At 35.3% G+C, this 19,122-nt stretch overlaps 1 protein-coding gene across 3 annotated transcripts in view; it reads right to left on the bottom strand.

The window, feature by feature from the left end:
- LOC124178588 (dystrobrevin beta) overlaps positions 1-19,122 on the bottom strand; it is a 37,655-nt gene that overhangs the window by 11,831 nt on the left and 6,702 nt on the right. For all 3 annotated transcript variants that reach the window (XM_046562035.1, XM_046562037.1, XM_046562036.1), the window contains exons 2-7: positions 3,763-3,936; positions 3,188-3,404; positions 3,021-3,103; positions 561-712; positions 358-466; positions 96-262 (exon numbers count right to left, since the gene is read on the bottom strand). In XM_046562035.1, the coding sequence (XP_046417991.1) occupies positions 96-262; positions 358-466; positions 561-712; positions 3,021-3,103; positions 3,188-3,404; positions 3,763-3,931 (897 nt within the window). In that variant the 5' untranslated portion in view covers positions 3,932-3,936. The remainder of the gene's footprint in view (positions 1-95; positions 263-357; positions 467-560; positions 713-3,020; positions 3,104-3,187; positions 3,405-3,762; positions 3,937-19,122) is intronic.

The raw sequence follows: 19,122 nt of genomic DNA, 5'->3' as shown, positions 1-19,122 counted from the left end.
GGTGCTTGTCTAGGAATTGTGACTTTAGAGAGCATTGCTTTGTGCTAATTAGGCAAGTACTACTATATGTGCAACAAAGATGGAAAAACGCTTACGAAACTACTGTACTCTCTGGTTTCATGATCATTATTATGTGGTCCGGAAACCCTTCCTCGCCAGAAACAATCCTGACACAATTGGTACGAATGACACTTTTGACAGCGGTAGCGAAATCCGGTGAAATTCTCTTTGTGACAAGCATCACATGGTATTGGATGAACAACTGAAAAACGATCATGTATTTTAGGGTTCTCCGTCAATTGATCTAAGTATTGTCATTTTGATCATTCGATTTTCCATATTCAGTAAACTACTTACCACCTTCAACAGCAGCCATTCTATGATACAAAGGTAGCCAAATTAAACAATGTGGTGCAGGATCTGACATGAGTGTATCCAAAAAGTCATTGACAGTGACTTTGGAATTCTAAAAGTTTAAAATTTACAAAGAAATTGAAAACAGTGATTAAACATCAACAATTTGCAACAGTGCTTTGAAAATACACAAATTTCCTACTTACTGGTGGAAATATTGAATTTGCTAATCCTTCGGAATACCCAAATGAAGGTGTTTCGTAAACGGCAGCAGTTAACGCAAGAACTTCTTTCAAATAATCAGCAAACCTCCAATGGATCATGTGCCCATTACTATCTGATATCTGAGAATAAATATCTGAAAGCAATTGCAACAGAAAATCAACCAAATCACCATAATGGATCACTAGGCTTAGAATCCAGTTATTTTAGATTTTCTATTCCAAAAAAGTCGGATCTTATATTTGTTTGTTCATCGCTTCATTTTGACATTCTGAAAAAGATATTGAAAATCGAGATCGACATCGCGTTCCCATTAATAAATATTCGAGGTCAAAGGTCAACAAATTTAGTTTTTTTGCGACTATCTCGCTCACTATGGCTCGGAGGCTAATTGAGGCGAGTGTTAAAAATAAAAATTATATAATTTCCCACGAAAAAGGTCTCATTCATTTTTTACGTACATTGAACTATTTGGCAGAAAACCTGCTCCGCTATAACGTGTGTAGTATCCGCTTTTGCACTACTTTTGAGGATGAGATTGAATTTCAAAATCATACAATTTCACATAGGAAAGATTCTGTTTATTTTTTACGCACAGTGGACTATTTACGGGGTATAGAGCGACGAATAATTGTAGTTGCCAAGGACACTATTTGCTTCATTCCTGGAAACGGATTATGCAATTTGACCTATTCAAGCAATTTTAGTACGTCTTCATCATCTCTTTTAATTCGCATATCTCTGGCATCAAAATGTGGCTCATTGCTATCCAACTTTTTAATTTCCTACATATGGCGTTTATGGAATGCATACTGGACACCCACTTGCATAATACACTACCCTGTGTGCTCCTTCCACGAGAAAATCCTACTTCCATTTTCATCGACTTCGTCAATGTTTGTTCGATAATCATATCGGTTCAGGTACCACTGTTGATTTTATCACTTTGCCATCTGTAAATCTTTTAAATGTCAGCTGATCCATACTTTCTTCTACAGCGAGCATATCTTGTAAATATAAATGGTACAGAAAGTGTCCGGTAGCATGAAAATATGGAAGCATTTTTGTAACTGATTTCAGGTGCTGAGTCCAATTTCCCGTTCTCTCAGCATGTATAAAGTTATGTATAACAGAAACCATTTCAAGATATAGTACCCATAATTGTGCCGTACTACCTTGAGCTTTACATTTATTCAACTGATTGTAAAACTGCTCAACAAATGGTTCGAAATTTTGCTAGATGCTACATTTTCATAAGACACTGTTCCATTCATTACATCTTCAATATGACTGTCCATGAAATCATATATGGCATCATTAATTTCTATATCATCAAAAATATGACTCGACAATACTCTGCCGAGTAGTGTATGGCCTCTGACACTTCGGGCATAAGCACGGCCATTTCACATTTTATCTACATAATTTGTAACGTATATAATACTTAGGGCTTCTTTTATGCCATTTCCTGCAATTCTTTTCCCTATGCATCCTAGAAACGACATCAACATGTGGAAACCTCCTAATCTTAGAATTACACTTGAAGTCTGCATTCCAGGTTCACTAACAGCTACAGTTTCACGTACTTTCATGAATAGTGTCTGATTAAAAATCACAAGCTTGATTATTAAAAGCAGCATCATCTGCAACACACTTCAACGTCGTATAAACAGTGTTGTAATTACTGCACCGCTTGTGAATAAATGGTAGAAACATGACGCGAGATGTTTCAGTTTGTTTCAGTTTTACTCAAGATATTCGATAAAGCCATTCCAACCTGGTAAATCTGATACACCTTTCGACGTGCCATACATCCAGATTAGATCGATTATGTTCAAGGCGGTTTTGCATAATACTTACTCGTAGTTGATGTCTTTAACTTCAACTCTACTGAATCCAGACACTGTATGATTTTCGTACATGCGGAGAGGCACATGTGAAACTGCTGCCAAGTCTTTGGTACTTGATGCTGTTGTACACTTCATGATAAATAGATTACTAATAACAGCATTGTTTGGAGTAATTATTTTGATAACTCCCATTATATCATAAGCCGGTGAGTGGGGCGAACCAAAGATATGGTCGTTGGTACAGCTTGTGCGGGAACTACAGAGCACTTTGTTTTCAGCTAAACGGTTCGTTGTACGTAAAAAATGAAGAAAATCTTTCCTATGTCAAATTTCACAATCTTGAATTTCGATATGATCCTCAATTGGTCTCCAAGCCATAGGAAGAATCCGAATTTGTTGACCTTTCACCTTTAATATTTATTAACACAAACGTGATCTCGTTCTCAATTTTGAACATCTTTTTCAGAACGTCAAAATGAAGCAATAAAAAAGAGGCTCCGACTTTTTAGGAGCAGAAGCCATACTTATAACTAAAATGACTGTATTATTAACGATGAACAAGATTTGTCATGATAAAATAATTGGAATACCTACATCGAAATTTGTCCATATTTTTACCAGCACATAGCGTAGCCAAAGCAACTTTTACTGAGAAAACGGATATTTTATTGTTTTCCCTAAAAAGAAATAAAGATTTAAAATAATTTTTATCAAAGATATCAGCAGAAATGTAGAATAAATATTATTTTTAGATTACATACCCACTGGTATATGCTGCCAAAAGCCAGTTCATAAGAAGAGCTGTGGTAGCGTCTACTTTTGCTTGCTGAGCTACGGGTACTCTTTTGTTGAGTGCGTGAAAGAGAGACGAAAGCAAGGTTTCCAGTCTTGATACTCCCAGAGTACTCGTCGGCTCTAATGTGTTCAAGCCATTTTCTCTGAATGCTTCGATCACGTTCCATATGTCAACATTGTGAACTAGAAACAGGGTCAGAAGCACAGAATATTAAAGACACTGTACCAACAGTAATGATGATTTAAAAAAGTCAAATGGATTCCAATGTATTCGTTTTATTTTGTACATGCAAATCAAAACGGATGCAATGATTTGACAATTTGTTTGCGGATGAAAATTACGTTCAATCTGAAATTCGTAGAGTCGTCAAGATTAATACTTGATTAATGTGATGGAAAGCTGATTTAAATCACAAAAATAAATTGTAGCATTATTAAATGTTGGGTTGTAGAATGATCTTATTTGTATGCCAGCTATGAGAATCTGTGATCACTTCAAACTGTAGATTTCGAGAAATTTTTTATTGCAAGATGTACTTACAATGGACTTTTTTTTGAATGAATCTCAATTTACAAGCAGTTCGGTATGATGCGAATCGGATACTGTCAAAATTCTGTTGTCGCATTTCTTGCAACAGCTGCAGTCGACTTGCTTCCCCACTGCTACTGCCTATCCCTTGATTGGAACCTCCTGCACCATCTTCCGCCATTTTTTCTGTAACATTCAACAGTCTTCTTGTAAATTGAAATTACAAAGTACAGGGATAGTTATCTCACCTAAAATAAATTTAACAGTTTTGCTCAAATTCTCCAATGTTTATGCTAATTATTTGATAAATTTTAATAGATGGGTTTGGAGTTAGTGAAGAAATATTTCATGCCATTTACTAAAAACGTGGATGTGATGTGTTGTATGATATACACGTAGTATTTTCCAGGATTAATTCAAAATTCACAGTAAAAAATTAATGAATATATTACTATCAGGGAATATGTTTCAAACATGCACCAATTTGCTCCAAGCGTAGCGTGGAGCTTTGCAGCTTATTTTTCAAACTGATTAAAAAAAGATCAGTTTCTGACAATGGGGGGTTTTCAGGTAATAGCGGAAGGAATATAGTGGTGCATAAGTTTATACTTCAACAATTGCATGTTTAAACTCTAAATGTAATAGGTGTCGTTAATAATCTATGTACTATGGTGGTATAAGATTATTTTACTGATTAGTGTAGTTGTTATAGTTCGTGACTGGATAGTTCGTCCGGTTCTTGAAGTTATTTGTCTGTTGTCTTGATAGTCAAAATGTATTCCTGTATTACCAAAGGAGAATGTTTTCCGCCTCAAATAAGTGATTTGCTTTCAATAAACAAGAATTAATCACATGATATGAATTCAATTGTATCGTTAAAACATTTAGTGTCAAGTGTCAAAAACCATAATTCTATTGTAACTTTTTTCCAGTGAGTCTGTCAGACCTCAAACTTCGTTGGAACAGTGGCAGTAGCTGATTAATTACTCGAAAAGATACAATCACTCCGGCAACTTTCCGCAGTTTTCCTATACATGATTTCAACAATTTTGCGGATTTTACACAATTTCAGACGATTTATATAATTTCGCATAATTTCATGACATTTTATATGTCTATATATTTCATAGGGTTTATGATTTGATAACATTCCACTGAGAGTAGTGCAACATTTTTACAGTTTTAAAAGAAAAATACATTTTAACAATGTTACAACATTCAGAAACCATCATAAATTATGGAAATTTCGTAACATTTTGTAGTCATTAAATAAAATCTGTTAGTTTCTACATTTTTCAAATCGTTCAGAATATGTATTTATGTGGGAAAAAAACTGTAACCAAGTTTGTTAAAATTTATGATTATGTATTGAATTGGATGAGCTTAATTAATAAATGATTTCAATGATTTCAGTGACTTCAGAAAATTTCTAATGATTTGAATGATTTAATATTTTCGTAGACATTAATTTTCAATTGTTAACAAATCTTAAAAAAATACCAGTGATAATACGTAAAATAAAGTATGCTCATTTCTTTGATAAGTCCCTGACCCAGTATACGAACTGCTACGCACTTGGGCCTCCAGATAATTAATAATTAGCGTAAACAGTGGTCAACTAGTCTCGTATCCTCCGATCGGCGACACGTGAAAAACATGTACATTGTACATGTATCGGTGTTATGACCGGCAATCATGGCTGCGTGAATAAGGCGGCACTGATTGTATGTAGATAAATTTTGAATCACGACTAAAAGATCAAGTCGCAATGATCGCCGATCCACGCACGCGAAAGAAGTTGTGAACTATCCTTATACTTTCTCATCCTAAAAACACACTGCAGCACAATAACATCAACGTAAAAAGCGTAGCTCATCTTCTCTATGTACAGCGAAAATTCAGTTATACGTTTTGCAAGGGGTATGGCAATATTAACGTATAAATGAGAAAAACGTTTGAGTAAAATACCTAAATATTCCTAACCTTCATGATTGAAAAATGAAAAATTTATGATTTTCAGCGGTCTTATAGCTATCATCTTGACATATTTACATTCACCTCTAGTGAAATCGACTAATATTATTAATCTTAAGGTTAATCCAGTGCCGGTAAGTAAAGAATCTTTCTGTAGATGAGGCGCGGACCTAAGCTTGACAGGACGTGTTTGGGACAGGATTAGGCAGGTATGTCAAGCTACGCCATCCAACGATAGGCAAGTTCAACGTCAAATCGAAAATTTCGAATAAGAAGTCAACTGTAACAACGCATAACCGAACAGAGACTAGCACTAAGGGATTGAAAACGTAGCGTATAAGTGCTAAAAACGTATAAGCGAGAAACGTACAAGTGCCAAACGTATAACCGACGTGAGTTTTTCTAACAGCAGAACGATCCGTGCGCCTGAGGCAGGCAACCGCAGTTAGAGTCATTAGGGGTAACCGTGCGCAGTGGGTAAGTGTGCGCACCCTGTTTATCTACGAAGGGCAGAAGGGAAAGTGATATGCGTAGGGAACTGAAACGTACGGTAACAAAGACTTAATTCATCTACAAGATTGCGACATCGTGACGTCCATCTATTTTTTAATATAAATAAAAAGAATTCGACGCTCCAACTATAATTTTTGTCATCTGAACAAATATTGTCACATCGAACTGAATATAATCACCAAGGTAAATCAATTTTTTTTATGTTAGTGATTTATTTAAGTTTACTATTCTGTATATAATTTAAGGTTATGTTTAATATGAGTAAAGTTATACGAGTATCTATCAAAAATCTCGGTCTGGGGCAAGTGTGCGCGGGTGAGTGTTCACACACTTAGATACCCCCGTTGTTTTATGTGAGAAAGCAATGAAGTTGTTGTAAAAAAAATTGACTAATAATGTTTTTTTTATTTCAGTTTTTGATCACAATGCCACGTGGCATGAACAATGTACCTTTTATGAAGGAGGTAGTTTTGAATGTGATCGCTGCCACAAATAATCCTCGTAAAATTATCAAATAATTTTAAAGTTTCTTTTAAATTTCTAAAATTTCTTTAAGTTCATTCTTAGGCATCTGATTTTATGTGATTTTATTGTAATAAGTCGATCTCGCATTATTTTTTTATCTAGTCGTCAAAATAATTTGTTATTAAGAAGTCTATAACTATTCAAGGACAATGCGCACACTTACCCGAAGAAATGCGCATTTTGAATTTTTTTCATTAACCATTTTTTCTTTCCAATTGTCAAAGTTTTATGTGTTATTACGTAATTTAATTATTAGTTCAATAAATGCTTCATCATATGCATGGGTTCTTTTGTCCTTATTCCTTTTTGTTTAATTTTTCCACGAACCTAAATCCTTAAGTGCGCACACTTGACCCGAACGACTCTACACCTCACGTTCAAGTTGAGCACCATGTCTCACAACCTCATTATCCCGATGAATAACTGAATTTGATGTCAGTCCTATTTTTAATTGACTCATTATTGCTTAAGTTGATTTCCGAATTAAATTTTTCATCGTTTTCCACATTTCCTAATATTCATATTATTTTGACAAATATTAGACAAATATAGTTTGATGTTTGGGCTGGCCATGACGAGATACGGTGCTCAACCTGAATATGAGCAGTATCTCTGGTTGCCTATCTCAGACGCATGGATCATTTCGATGTTACAAAAACTCACGATATACGTACAGAGTGAATTCCTAACAACCGCATGGTCCGTGGTCTGCTAAAATCCTAATGCGCATGCCCTACGATCCGAGAGCGACTATTCACCAGGGTAACCAACTGTTGCTAGCCTAAAAAATTTCGACATTTGTGAGTTAAGCACAACTGCCGTCGATACTGTCAACATTTTTGAGATTCCATACACGCTCATTAAGTTTTAGCCAACGATAAACCATGCAGTCGTTAGGAATTCACTCTGTATATACACGATTAGGTAAACATGTGGACATTAAGTCAGGGACAGCTAGTTTTTCGCCCGAGTCGATTACGTTGGTAACGCAGATTTGGTTTGCAGTTGCCACTGTCGGCCGGCCGCTACGGGCTGAATCTGCGTTACTAACGTAATCGACTCGACCAAAAAACTAGGCGTCTCTGAATTAATGTCCACATGTGTACATCAATCATGATTCGAATGAAAAATTTCGCAATTTTGCAGCACCATAAAGAGCTGGGGTAGATTGATCCGAAGTATTTATTCGCGTCGGTAGCTTCGAGTTTTGCTTACGAATGTGACATTGACTTGCGATGATATGAGAAAATTGTGAAAAAAAACTAAAACCTGCAGATTAACGTGAAATTTTTATCTCGAGCTTAGAGCGACGAAAGTCGACCCGGGTCCAGAAACTTACACGAGTCACGAGTAAGGTGCTGGACGAGAGGTCTCATACGTGCGTACGAGAGAATTTCAGGTCGTCGCGTCGTCTGAAATAACTGGACTTGAGGCAAGTCCAGAGATATTATTACGGAGCGAAAAATAGTATATGTTGCATAAATTATGATAATGGGTGTGGTGTGCGTTGCCTAACATGCTGGAATCAAAACTGATGTGTTATATTTTGGTCGATGATGAGCAGTGTTGTACATTATTCAGATAATTTTGATTAACGCGGAATTATCTTGGATAAAATTATTTCACCAGTTATCTTATAAATGTAATCTACAATCTAAAATTTATCTTAATCCATCGAAATAACATAAATAATAAGATTCTCATCTGTAGATATTCATAATCACCATTTTGTACAATACTGATGTAATACGTGTTTGAAAACTTGTATGAAAAATTAAATATACTGGGTTACAGATTTTTAGTTCCTGAAGGGGGGGGGGGGGGGGGAGGAGGTATAGCTTGAACGGTCTAATATCATATCTATTTTAAAGAGTTGTTATTCAAAAAAATGAAACAACTTACAGCAATTTGAGTTAACGGGCTTTATTAGTTATAATTTCAAGAACATTTAGAACTTTTTCATTGAAATTAATAAGAAAATGGCGACATGACGCATATAAGTAGCGAACAACTCCGAATTCGAGAGCTTTTGCGATGGCGCATCTCCTGACATCACTCTCCAACTTGTAAGACATAGAACAATTTTTTTGAGTTAATAACACCCCCCCGCCCCCCAAGCATACCAGCATAATAGTCCAGGAGGAAAAGGAAAAGTAATTTAAATCACAAGTTTGGGCTTGGAAACGAGAGGTAATTTATAGCTTTAATTCTCAAATTAATTAAAATTCCTCTGATCCTCGCTTGCTAGCAGTGATTAATTTAAAGTTAGACGGTTTTAATGTCGCCGAAGCTGTTACATACATACCTATAACGAACCATAGTTCCCCCCTCCCCCCGGCCGCACTTTTTTAAAAAATAATTCGGAGTGCATTATTTCCTGCATCTCCTTGCAACGCGAGATTTGATTGTATAGAATTCATGCGGCAAGAATTTAGATCATCTTTGAAAATCGTATCGTTTCTCAATTTTCAAAAAATTTGGCGATCAGTTTCATTCAGCCGTTTTTGCGTCAACGTGGAGAATTCGAGAAGTTGAGATTTAATAGTGCATCCATCATATACCTATGTTGACATGGGGAATGACGTGATTGAAATTAGCCACGCCAATGTAACTACTAAACCCAACCACTTTAAAACAATTTTGAAGCTTCAAAATCACAATAAGAAAAGTCAGCTCTATTAAAATTATAACTCATTTTTTACTTTTGTAAAATTCAATCTTACAGGTCACATTATCTAAACGTTTCAATATATGTGTAACATAAAAATAAAACATTCGCGACACATCTTGCATGTGATTCTTCGCGGTTTATTCTGCATTCTTCGGCAACCGTGTTTTAGTTATGAATCTATAAGAATACGGTGAAGATGAAGTTCGAGTATATATAAGATTCGATACTTTTGAATTGCAGTGTCTGTGTAAGTTTGTACATTTCGAATGATTTTGCAAAGGTTCAAAATTCTGTAACAATTTAATGTACTTAAAAATACGGGTGGTTTGTTTAAGCTTTAATATCTATAAGAATCTAAGAGTAAGGTGCTATATATAAGCTGATGCTATTCTGACTTAGAACGTGCTTCCAGAATCTAGGTATAGTTTCCGAAGCTATATTTTCAATTTGTCATAAAGTAAGAATTGTAAGTTGAGAAAAATAATAGAAAAGATATCACATCAGTCCTAATAAACTGATTATACTTATTGTTAGTAGAATGAACTAGAAGCTTTTTTTTAATACGTTTCACTTGAAACTGAGACTTTTTTTTTTTGCTTAGCTTAGTTTCGTACGATCTATAGTTTTCGAATTAAAACGTAAAAGAAAATAAAATTAAGCATAATCTTATCAACTAACAAAAGTATTTTACAAAGTTTCAGAGGGTGGAGATTTCGGTCAGATCGATTACACGTAGAATACCCTATATAAAGTAATATACGTTTGGTTAATTTCAATATACGGAGATGTTTTCATAAACGTTTCACAGTTATCTTACGGTCAGCAAATATGATCGTAAATTATATCGGTGGGTGTACATATCCATACAGCAAATAACTGAGGAATGAATCACTAATCAACAGGTAACCGCATATATGGCAACATGCGCCAATAAAATAATTAGCATTAATCCTATCCGGCTCGTATTCAGTATATAATTATGGTATCGCTCGTTTTAGCTGGATTCGTTAAGATCGAATATTCAGCGGACAAGTTTCTTCGTAGGGATTGTACGAAAGTACAACTGTAATCTGTTTACAGAAGAAAATTCAAAACCCGCAGCAGTAGCTTGTGGAAAATCATAAATGGGTACAAGGTACAAGTAGTTAGTATTGATCTCGAACCATACAATTATAATGAAATATGTGTGTCCGTTGTTCTTGTTTTACGCACTACGCAACATAGTCTAATTATTCGCACGGAATATGTGATTATCAATGTTACAACGAGAGTTGTGACTTAGTTTCCATCGTGTGCAGAGTTTAAATTGGATCACCAATCACGTACCTATCAGATTTGTCAAGAAAGCGGGGAATCCCATGGCGGATATCAAGCTACACGTTTAGTTAATTTAAACTTTGCCTAAAACTTAAACCAAGTCATTTGTACGTAAAATTGCGTAACGTGTAGTACGTAATGAAAAGTTCAAGCTCATTCATTTTCCCGTGAACATTATACTGAATTATACTGAAAGAGAAAACCGAATAACGGAATCCCGCAATGACATATCACCTACATATTATTACATGAGCGGATACACCAACTTCAGCGGGATTTCTGTAGAGTCAAAACTTTGATATGGCAGCAATTTGAATAAAATATGGTGTACGCCAAGATCTGATAATCCTTGAATTTTTAGACTCTTATGCTGCACCGTTTACGAGAAACACGTTGATCAACATTATCGTGTTTTCGAATTTCCACTACTTTGTACGGTCGGGAAAAAATTAACAAATATGTTTTTCATGTAAAAAAGTTTGATCTTTCCAAATATGAAATCCATTTTGTGGTAGCTCCCCGGAAACTATCAGAGAAACACGTTTTCAGACATTTTGTGTACTGTGGAAGATAAAAAAAAGTTGTCTTACTTTTTTGTGCGTAAAAATTGACAAGTTCGAATTAAGTAAAGAAACGGTTCAGTATTGTTGGTCTATGGAACGATAGTCCTGGGTCACCCTGGATGTATACCGAATTAATTATAATCCGATTTTCATCCTACACTACAAATTTGAAAACGTCTACTTTTTCACAGATGAAAACATAAAAAGAATCCAACTTTTAGTCCATCGCATTGATAAAGGACTGAAAATATCTAGAAAAGAAAAAAACTCGTATAAATTTATTTGGCAGTTTCCGAGGATCTACCTTAAAGTGGATTTCATAGTCAAACAAAGTTTCAACTCATTCAAAACATGACAAAAAAAAAATTAATGTTTTTTCACAAACGATACGGCTTGAAACCCAAAGAATTGTAAGATTATTTTATACTTTATACGCATAATCAAAAGCTTACGAGGTTGAAAAATGAAAAATTGTAAAAAAATTAAAATGGGAATAAAAATTTCTGCCTCACATAATTGCCGCTTCCGGAGCAGGCAAGACTCTTCACTCGTTATATGAGAGGTATTTAGATGGCTAGGTGCCAGTGATACGATAAATATTCATAACCCAGTGCTGAGAATTTCCACGGAGTGTGGAAAATACGGTCGAGCCGCGGCAAGAAGACACGGAATCGATACCTAGGTACGACCCAACGTGTGCTGCAGGCGGCAGCGAGGAGGCTTTACCTCGCGGATTCTGCAAGAGGCAAGGAAGGAAGGCCGAGATGAGAGCGGTTAAACGAAGGAGCGAGCTAGGCAACGAAGAGCTGGGAAAAAAAAATGGGGGAAAAAGGAAGAAGGGACGGAAGGTGTGTGAGGCGAGGTGTGCTCGGAGTGAGAAATGGCGAGAGATTGCAGCTGCAAGGAAATGTCGAGATATACGCGAACTCTCTATTAGCGAAAATGTAACACCCCGTAGATAACACGAGCAAATTTTGAAATTTTGGAATCTAAAATTCCCTGATCTATCCAGGTATTTCAGACCAATAATATGACCTTTCAAAATCATAATCAAAAAATTACAGTACTTTTAATGAGATGACATATATTTGAGAAACATATATTTACTAACGGCAGATTGCAATTCTCGATGGAAAAAAAAAAAAGAAAAATAAGTGTTGGTATCGATTGTTGATGTTATATTCTTTACGAATATACGTAATTCAGTTACTGCAGCTGATTTATTTATGACGGGCAATGAAAACATGCCGATTTCTTCTAATGGGATCAATTCAGAATTTTGAAAATTCACGTAATGCAATAATCTTGAGAGTCAAAAAAGTTTCGAGTTATCTGCGAGGTGAGTATCGAAACTATAATTAACGCCTTCAAACGTTCAATAAACTAATCGATAAAACGTATCGATAACCTTGAGACTAACAAACTTTTTTTATGCGCCTCGGACGATTTATAAAACATTGCGACGATTGTTCGAGCCCATCGCTGTATAACAGAGCTCTGGGCTCACATTGTACGGAACTTTAGGTAAGCATTCGAATAGGCGACCGATGCTGGGATGGACCACCTAGAAGTCTTCCTCTGGAGAATCCAGGACGGAGATGCCGCTGCTGGCTGGCATTCTCTTGCGTAGGCGGGTCACCGAGGTACATATGTACATAGGTACATATACATATAGATACCTACATACACATAGGTAAGTATAACCTACACCCGCACCGAGTTGAGAAAATTATAACATGGGGTTTATAGTGGAAGCTGTGCATTATACCCGTCCGTGAAAGGCACATATAAAGAATATGTGCGTTACTCAAAAGTGTAATAATAATAATTACATTAATTACTATTATTATTATATGCGTATTGTAAAGAATTTTTATGCGATCAAACATTCGTAATTTTTGTAAATGTCGATTTATTGTTCTACAAATATCAAATCATCGCAATTATATGATTACAGCTGCACTATTAGTTTTCATTTTGTACTCAGAAGTATAACTTATAGATTTTTCGGCTAGGGTAAAGAGTAAACGTGGTTTAGGTACTGTAGAGTAACCGTAACTAGAAATTTATCTCGGTGTAATACGTTAGATTTTATAATAATTTCTTACACAGTCTTCGCGTGTAGTCAAGATTGGTTGTACCGTTGACTTAAAAATGTAAGCAATTGTTGAAATTAAGTAAATAAAAATTTGGGTAGATTTTACAATATGCTTCAGATGCGAAAATGTTCTTCATCATTTCCTTTCGTAAGGAAAAGAGAATTTGAACTTGGTCCAATGTTCAAATTTTTTGAAACGCTTGGTAAAATCCAAAATTTTGGCGAAACATCATGACTTCTGCAATTGACCGTAAAATTTTCCCCTCGACAAATATCCCAGCCCATATAAGGTACCGGAGTGATTACACATTCGGGTATAATAATAGCAATAATAATAATGTAAACTTATAAGGTCGTAAATATGACGATGAGTGATTGAATAAAACGATAAAAACGTAAATAGCAGAAAAGAAAATAACAAAATTGCAGATCAGACAAGGTGATGCGAACAAAGAGCTTGTGCGAAATACGTTTGTCGCAGATACACGAAATCTGTTCGTTACTGACGTATGATGTAAACTTTGTGAGCGCGGTTTAACTGTAAACATCAAAAGATTAAGATTATTCACGCCGCCGATTGAGATAAGATCGTCCAATCGATTCAACTTCATTAATCAAACACCAAGATTGTGCTAGCAAAGTTGTATAATTTATATTTTACACCGATTTCGTATCATGTTCGAAATCCGGCAGCCGACTTGCCAGTTCAGTTTGTCATGTACGTAATAAACATGAAAAATACAGACATTATTAAAAATGAACCAATAGTATCTTTAGTTGTGGTTACTTACTATACATTTCTTGACTTAATTAACGCAGTTGAAGTTAGTAACGTCAAAGTAACGCAACATTATTGAAAATTTCATTTTCTTACTGTCTGTATATTTCTCCTGCATAGAAATGAGCTATGAAAATTATAACTTTAGAATTATAACATTGATAGGGTTCAGTTTGCAAAATATCATGATATTATTGCTCTATTATAACTTTTAAAATGTCAAACAATTTTTCTCGAAACTGTATCGTCAGATAAATATTACGAATTTCAACTTCGTCTCGACTGATTAATTTTTTTTATTGCGAATACAAACACGAAACTTTGCAATAAAACCGTCCAAGCTTAAATTATAAGAACGCCCTGTTCTGTGTAGCATAAGTGAATATACGAAATAGTATACGTATATCTAAAAGGTTATAGATAGCAATTGCATAAGGAGATATAAGACATAGACGTGGGCGATATTTCACTGGCAATTTTCTATAATATCGGGACCGAAACGTGGTCGGAATTTTTACTATCATAAATCGAACTGTATAAACTTCTGCCCAACTCTCCTGGTTTTCATAAATCTAATCTAACGGGACAACTCGGACCCCTTTCGAATAAAATCCCATTGCGGTATAGCCACATACCGATAAATACCTATACAAAAGTAAATTATCGGATGAATACACAAATATGTAAATTTACACAATACGCTCGAATGAGATGAACAATAACAGGCTTAAAACTCGCTTAAAAATTGCGTTAAAGTCACGCTTGCATGAAATAGTTGTGATATTGTGTTACGAGTGCGGAAAGCGGGCGATTTCTGACGAGTGTTAAGGTTGCAGGGTGAGCCATAAAGGCTATCGCTGTAAATACACAAGTCGAATATCGCCCACATCCACACGAGTGACACGTACGATTTTTTCCAACACCTGTGAAGGAAAGTTCGAATTGAGAAGCAAACGTTACGTAATATGATAATTTAAAAGAAGTAGATCAAGAGCGATTAAGAGTTTCGAAAGCACGGACCCGGCTTCGTACAACCTAACCTAGGAGTACAAACTTCAAGTTGAACTTGCCCAATGACGTAACTAGCGGTGCGTAAAAAAGTTATCCGAAACTGTGCACGGGCCAAGAAGGCACTAGGGTGTAAAATTGAGAATCTCATCGTCAATTAAAATATTTTTTCCAACACCTCCTTGGAAAATTTCATTTCGAAAACCTGTGGAAACGGGCGTAGGGTGCCCCATTTCAGAAAAGTGCGGTAAAACGACGCTGGCGCATGCGCACAGCAGAAGTGATCGATTTTACACACTAGGATTTTCCTTTTTTATTTTCGAAAAAATTAAGCTGAATGATCAGGCATGGGGAATTCCCTATACACGCATTTTATAACGTAGTACCTTGCATCGGTTTAGTTGCATTGCACATTCAAGAGGTCTGATAACATGTAGTAAAAGAAAATCAAGGCGATTGCGCGCGGAGAGCGGTAAGGTTGATCTTTTACAAGGTTGAATCGGCCAGTTCATCGGCCTCAAAAGTTACGAATAGGGAAAAAACCGTTTCGGAACTCCCAGCATTGTTATTTGTTATTTACTTTATTATTATTTGTGCCGATGATAATGAACAGGATGAATGAACACCCCTGTTGTCGAACACCCCATCAATTTTCTTTTCTCCGTAGAGTGATGAAATTGTTTCAAACTTTAGGAAATGATAGTATTTGCAATTATGCTTGGATGTTGAGCCAAAAAGGATCGAAAATTAATGTAAAAATACGGAAAATATTTGATTTGGATATTAGTGTGCCACAACCTTAGAGTGAGTGAGAAACTGTTGTATGTTCAGTATTTTCGCCAACTGTTAGAAATTTCTTGACCCAACCCACAAGCACAGTTTCAAACATTGTCATGTCCTATTAGATTGATTCATTATTTTCATGTATAGACTTGAATTTGGCGCCAGCCACCATCTATTACAGGGCCTATAGGTTAAGTCGATAATTTGGTCAATCATATTGTAAAATCGATTATCAAGAAGAGATCGACGTAGAATTTCTTTTTCATCACCTCTTACCCATGCTTTGAAAGAAAAACGTTGCACAAACAAAACCTTTCTTGGTCCACAATAAATAGTGAAGATACGTCCACGAGTCGTATTAATAACCTAAAGCTTAACACTTCCCAAAGTTTAAAACGATGTCGTTACTCTGGAGAGAAGAAAACTGTTAGGCACGATTTGCAGAGTCAAACGCGTGCGTAATATGTATATAATATCCGTATAACAGACCTGAATACCTCAGGCGATGTGATCAGAAAAAAAGGCGTATGAAGGAAAATTGAAAAGTGAGTCAAAGAAAAGCAAGCCAAGTCAGACAACCATGCGCATAAAATACAATATTCATAAAACTGCAATAACGGGATAAAGAGACAAAAATGCAGAATTAACTACATATTTATTAATTAGCGATAACTGCCGACCCGTATTTGCAGTTATTACAAGACTGCTGAGAGTGCAGTTAATTCTTATGTTGACAATGAACGCCACACGTTTCAACACTCAAAACACATACGGTAAAGGCTTGATAAGTTTCCACCTGCGAAACGAGAAAAAATTGCGATCATTTGATGCTGGTGGAACAATAAATTGATGTTACAGGTGTTATTTGAAAAAAATGTGACCAACTAAATGAACAGAATTTACGTTGCGATAACAAGAAAATGTAATCTTGACAACTATAATCACACTAAAAATAGGTGCGTTATAGTTAGAATAACAATTCGATCAAGATTTTCGAGTAACTGCAGCAAATGAAATTTTTCTTAGTTCGTCACTGGTATAAGTTTCACATATTGGCCGAAGTAAAATTGACTTTCCTATACATTCACGAGTAAACTCTGCGTTAACTTTTGAATCTAATGGAACCTGAAGTTTCAATTACAATTTATTGTTGATGTGATAATAAGTTCGTTAAAAGGTATAACCATATGTGTCAAGATTTCAAGATTTCAAGACCTGATGGAGAGAAAATGAACATTGTAACGACTGTGCTATTAAATTTGAAGAACGCTATTTTCACAATCGAAAAGTACAACATTACAGTATAATATAGGATTATTATTATTATTACCCACATGATTATAATCGGGTATAAAATTTTACTCGTCGGTGCAGTGTAAATGTATTAATTAATTACAGTACGTATGGTGGCTGTGATTATAATATCATACAGGGATCCTGGACGTAGAAGGTTCTGTTAATGGAATGATAAATGCCTACCAGAAGTCTTCATAAAAAATTGAACACTCAATATGATATATTGATGAATTCTAATGGAATATCTAGTAGATGAAGGTGTGTGGCAATGGAAAGAGTTGAAATACTATCACATCAGCGCCTGTAACCATTTCTCTTGACTTGAACAATGTAATGCCTTTCGGCAATCTACTGACTGCGTTACCGACTGGACAAAGTGCTAATTAATATTAATGAAACGGTCAACATCTTCCGTAAAAATAATATCGCTTTGCGTACATGCGTGTAATATGCGCATTGATCTTTCTACACAAAACTCATAGTTGCTTTAGATACGCACAGTTTCCCATTATACACCTCCGTTAAGCTGGCTATGCCAATGTAGCATGACAAGTAAATACAAATTGGAGAATAGTCGCTAATTAAACGCATTTTAATTGGGGAAATTTTTTTTCTCGCCATGCCAGTTTTTAATAACAACACGGAAGACCCAGCTTACAATTAAGCTAGCATCGCCACATCGTAAAAATAGTGCAAATAAAGCTGTAATAGAAAAATACCAACGCGAGATTTATTCGCTAATTATGTAACTGCAGTCGATTGACATCAGTTTCATCTTTCTTGACCCCCCCCCGCCCACCAAGCCGAACGTTACGGAAAAATTTTGAACGTACGTAAATTTGTTGATACATCGACGCGTGAATTAGTCGCTGGCAATAGAAGTCGGTCGGAAATTCCAATCCTGACGTCGCAAAACTAAACAATCAAAAATTCGAAATTTTAACATCGCGTCAACAGTTTAGTTTTTCGCCGTCAGGGGTGGAATATTCGAGGAGAGGTTGATTCTGGAAAAGCAAGACCGATATCCTGTTTTTGTATACAAATACTTTAAGCTTGTTTGAAAAACGAAGAGATTGCGATACGTTGTATCAAATCGTATAAAATATTATTCTTCCAAGTTTTTTACATTTCGAATTATATTTTTGTCAATTTTGCATGTTTTCATTAAATTTTTGATAACTGGAATAGACTTGAACTGCAATTGAAGGTTCTTGAAATTATTTAGTTAAGGCTGAGATGTTTTTACCTCATATTTTTATAAGTCAGCAATATTTTTACGGTTAAACTTATTTTTACAAGAAAAAAAAAAAAACTATAACATACAAATTACGGTGTGTGATACCATCAAATTTTTTCTTCATATTTTCTCGAGAAATTAACCCGTGTCTAGTATAGGTATATAATAAACTGAACTATATTTTTATATCCTGACTAAAAAAACAAGTCGAAAATTAATTCTGTAGCAAACGATTAACGCGATAGCACTCACAATCGTTTTACTTTTTGGTAAATCACTTGTTTCACGAAAGCGGACAATTTCAGGCATTTTAATTGTCTGAAAGATGTGCTAAAGACAATTATAATATTTTTTGCAACTATTTTAAATCGAGATTAGGACGGTTACAAAATACAAAGTTAGATTCTAAAATAAATTTTTAATTGTGGTTACTATACAGCCTTCAACTTTTCCACTCTTTGCCATAACCGAAAGATGTAGTTCTGGACGTCAAATAAAATTGAGTCTTGTACATGAACTATTTCTTTCTTGTAACTATTACGATAATTTGATCTTGGTGCAACAAGAAATTAATGTTGAGGTTTTATTCAACTTAAAAAATAATCCAGT

This window comes from Neodiprion fabricii, chromosome 3, assembly GCF_021155785.1.
Source record: "Neodiprion fabricii isolate iyNeoFabr1 chromosome 3, iyNeoFabr1.1, whole genome shotgun sequence".
NCBI classification, from domain to species: Eukaryota; Metazoa; Arthropoda; class Insecta; order Hymenoptera; family Diprionidae; genus Neodiprion; species Neodiprion fabricii.
This window is presented reverse-complemented; position numbering and strand designations above follow the sequence as displayed.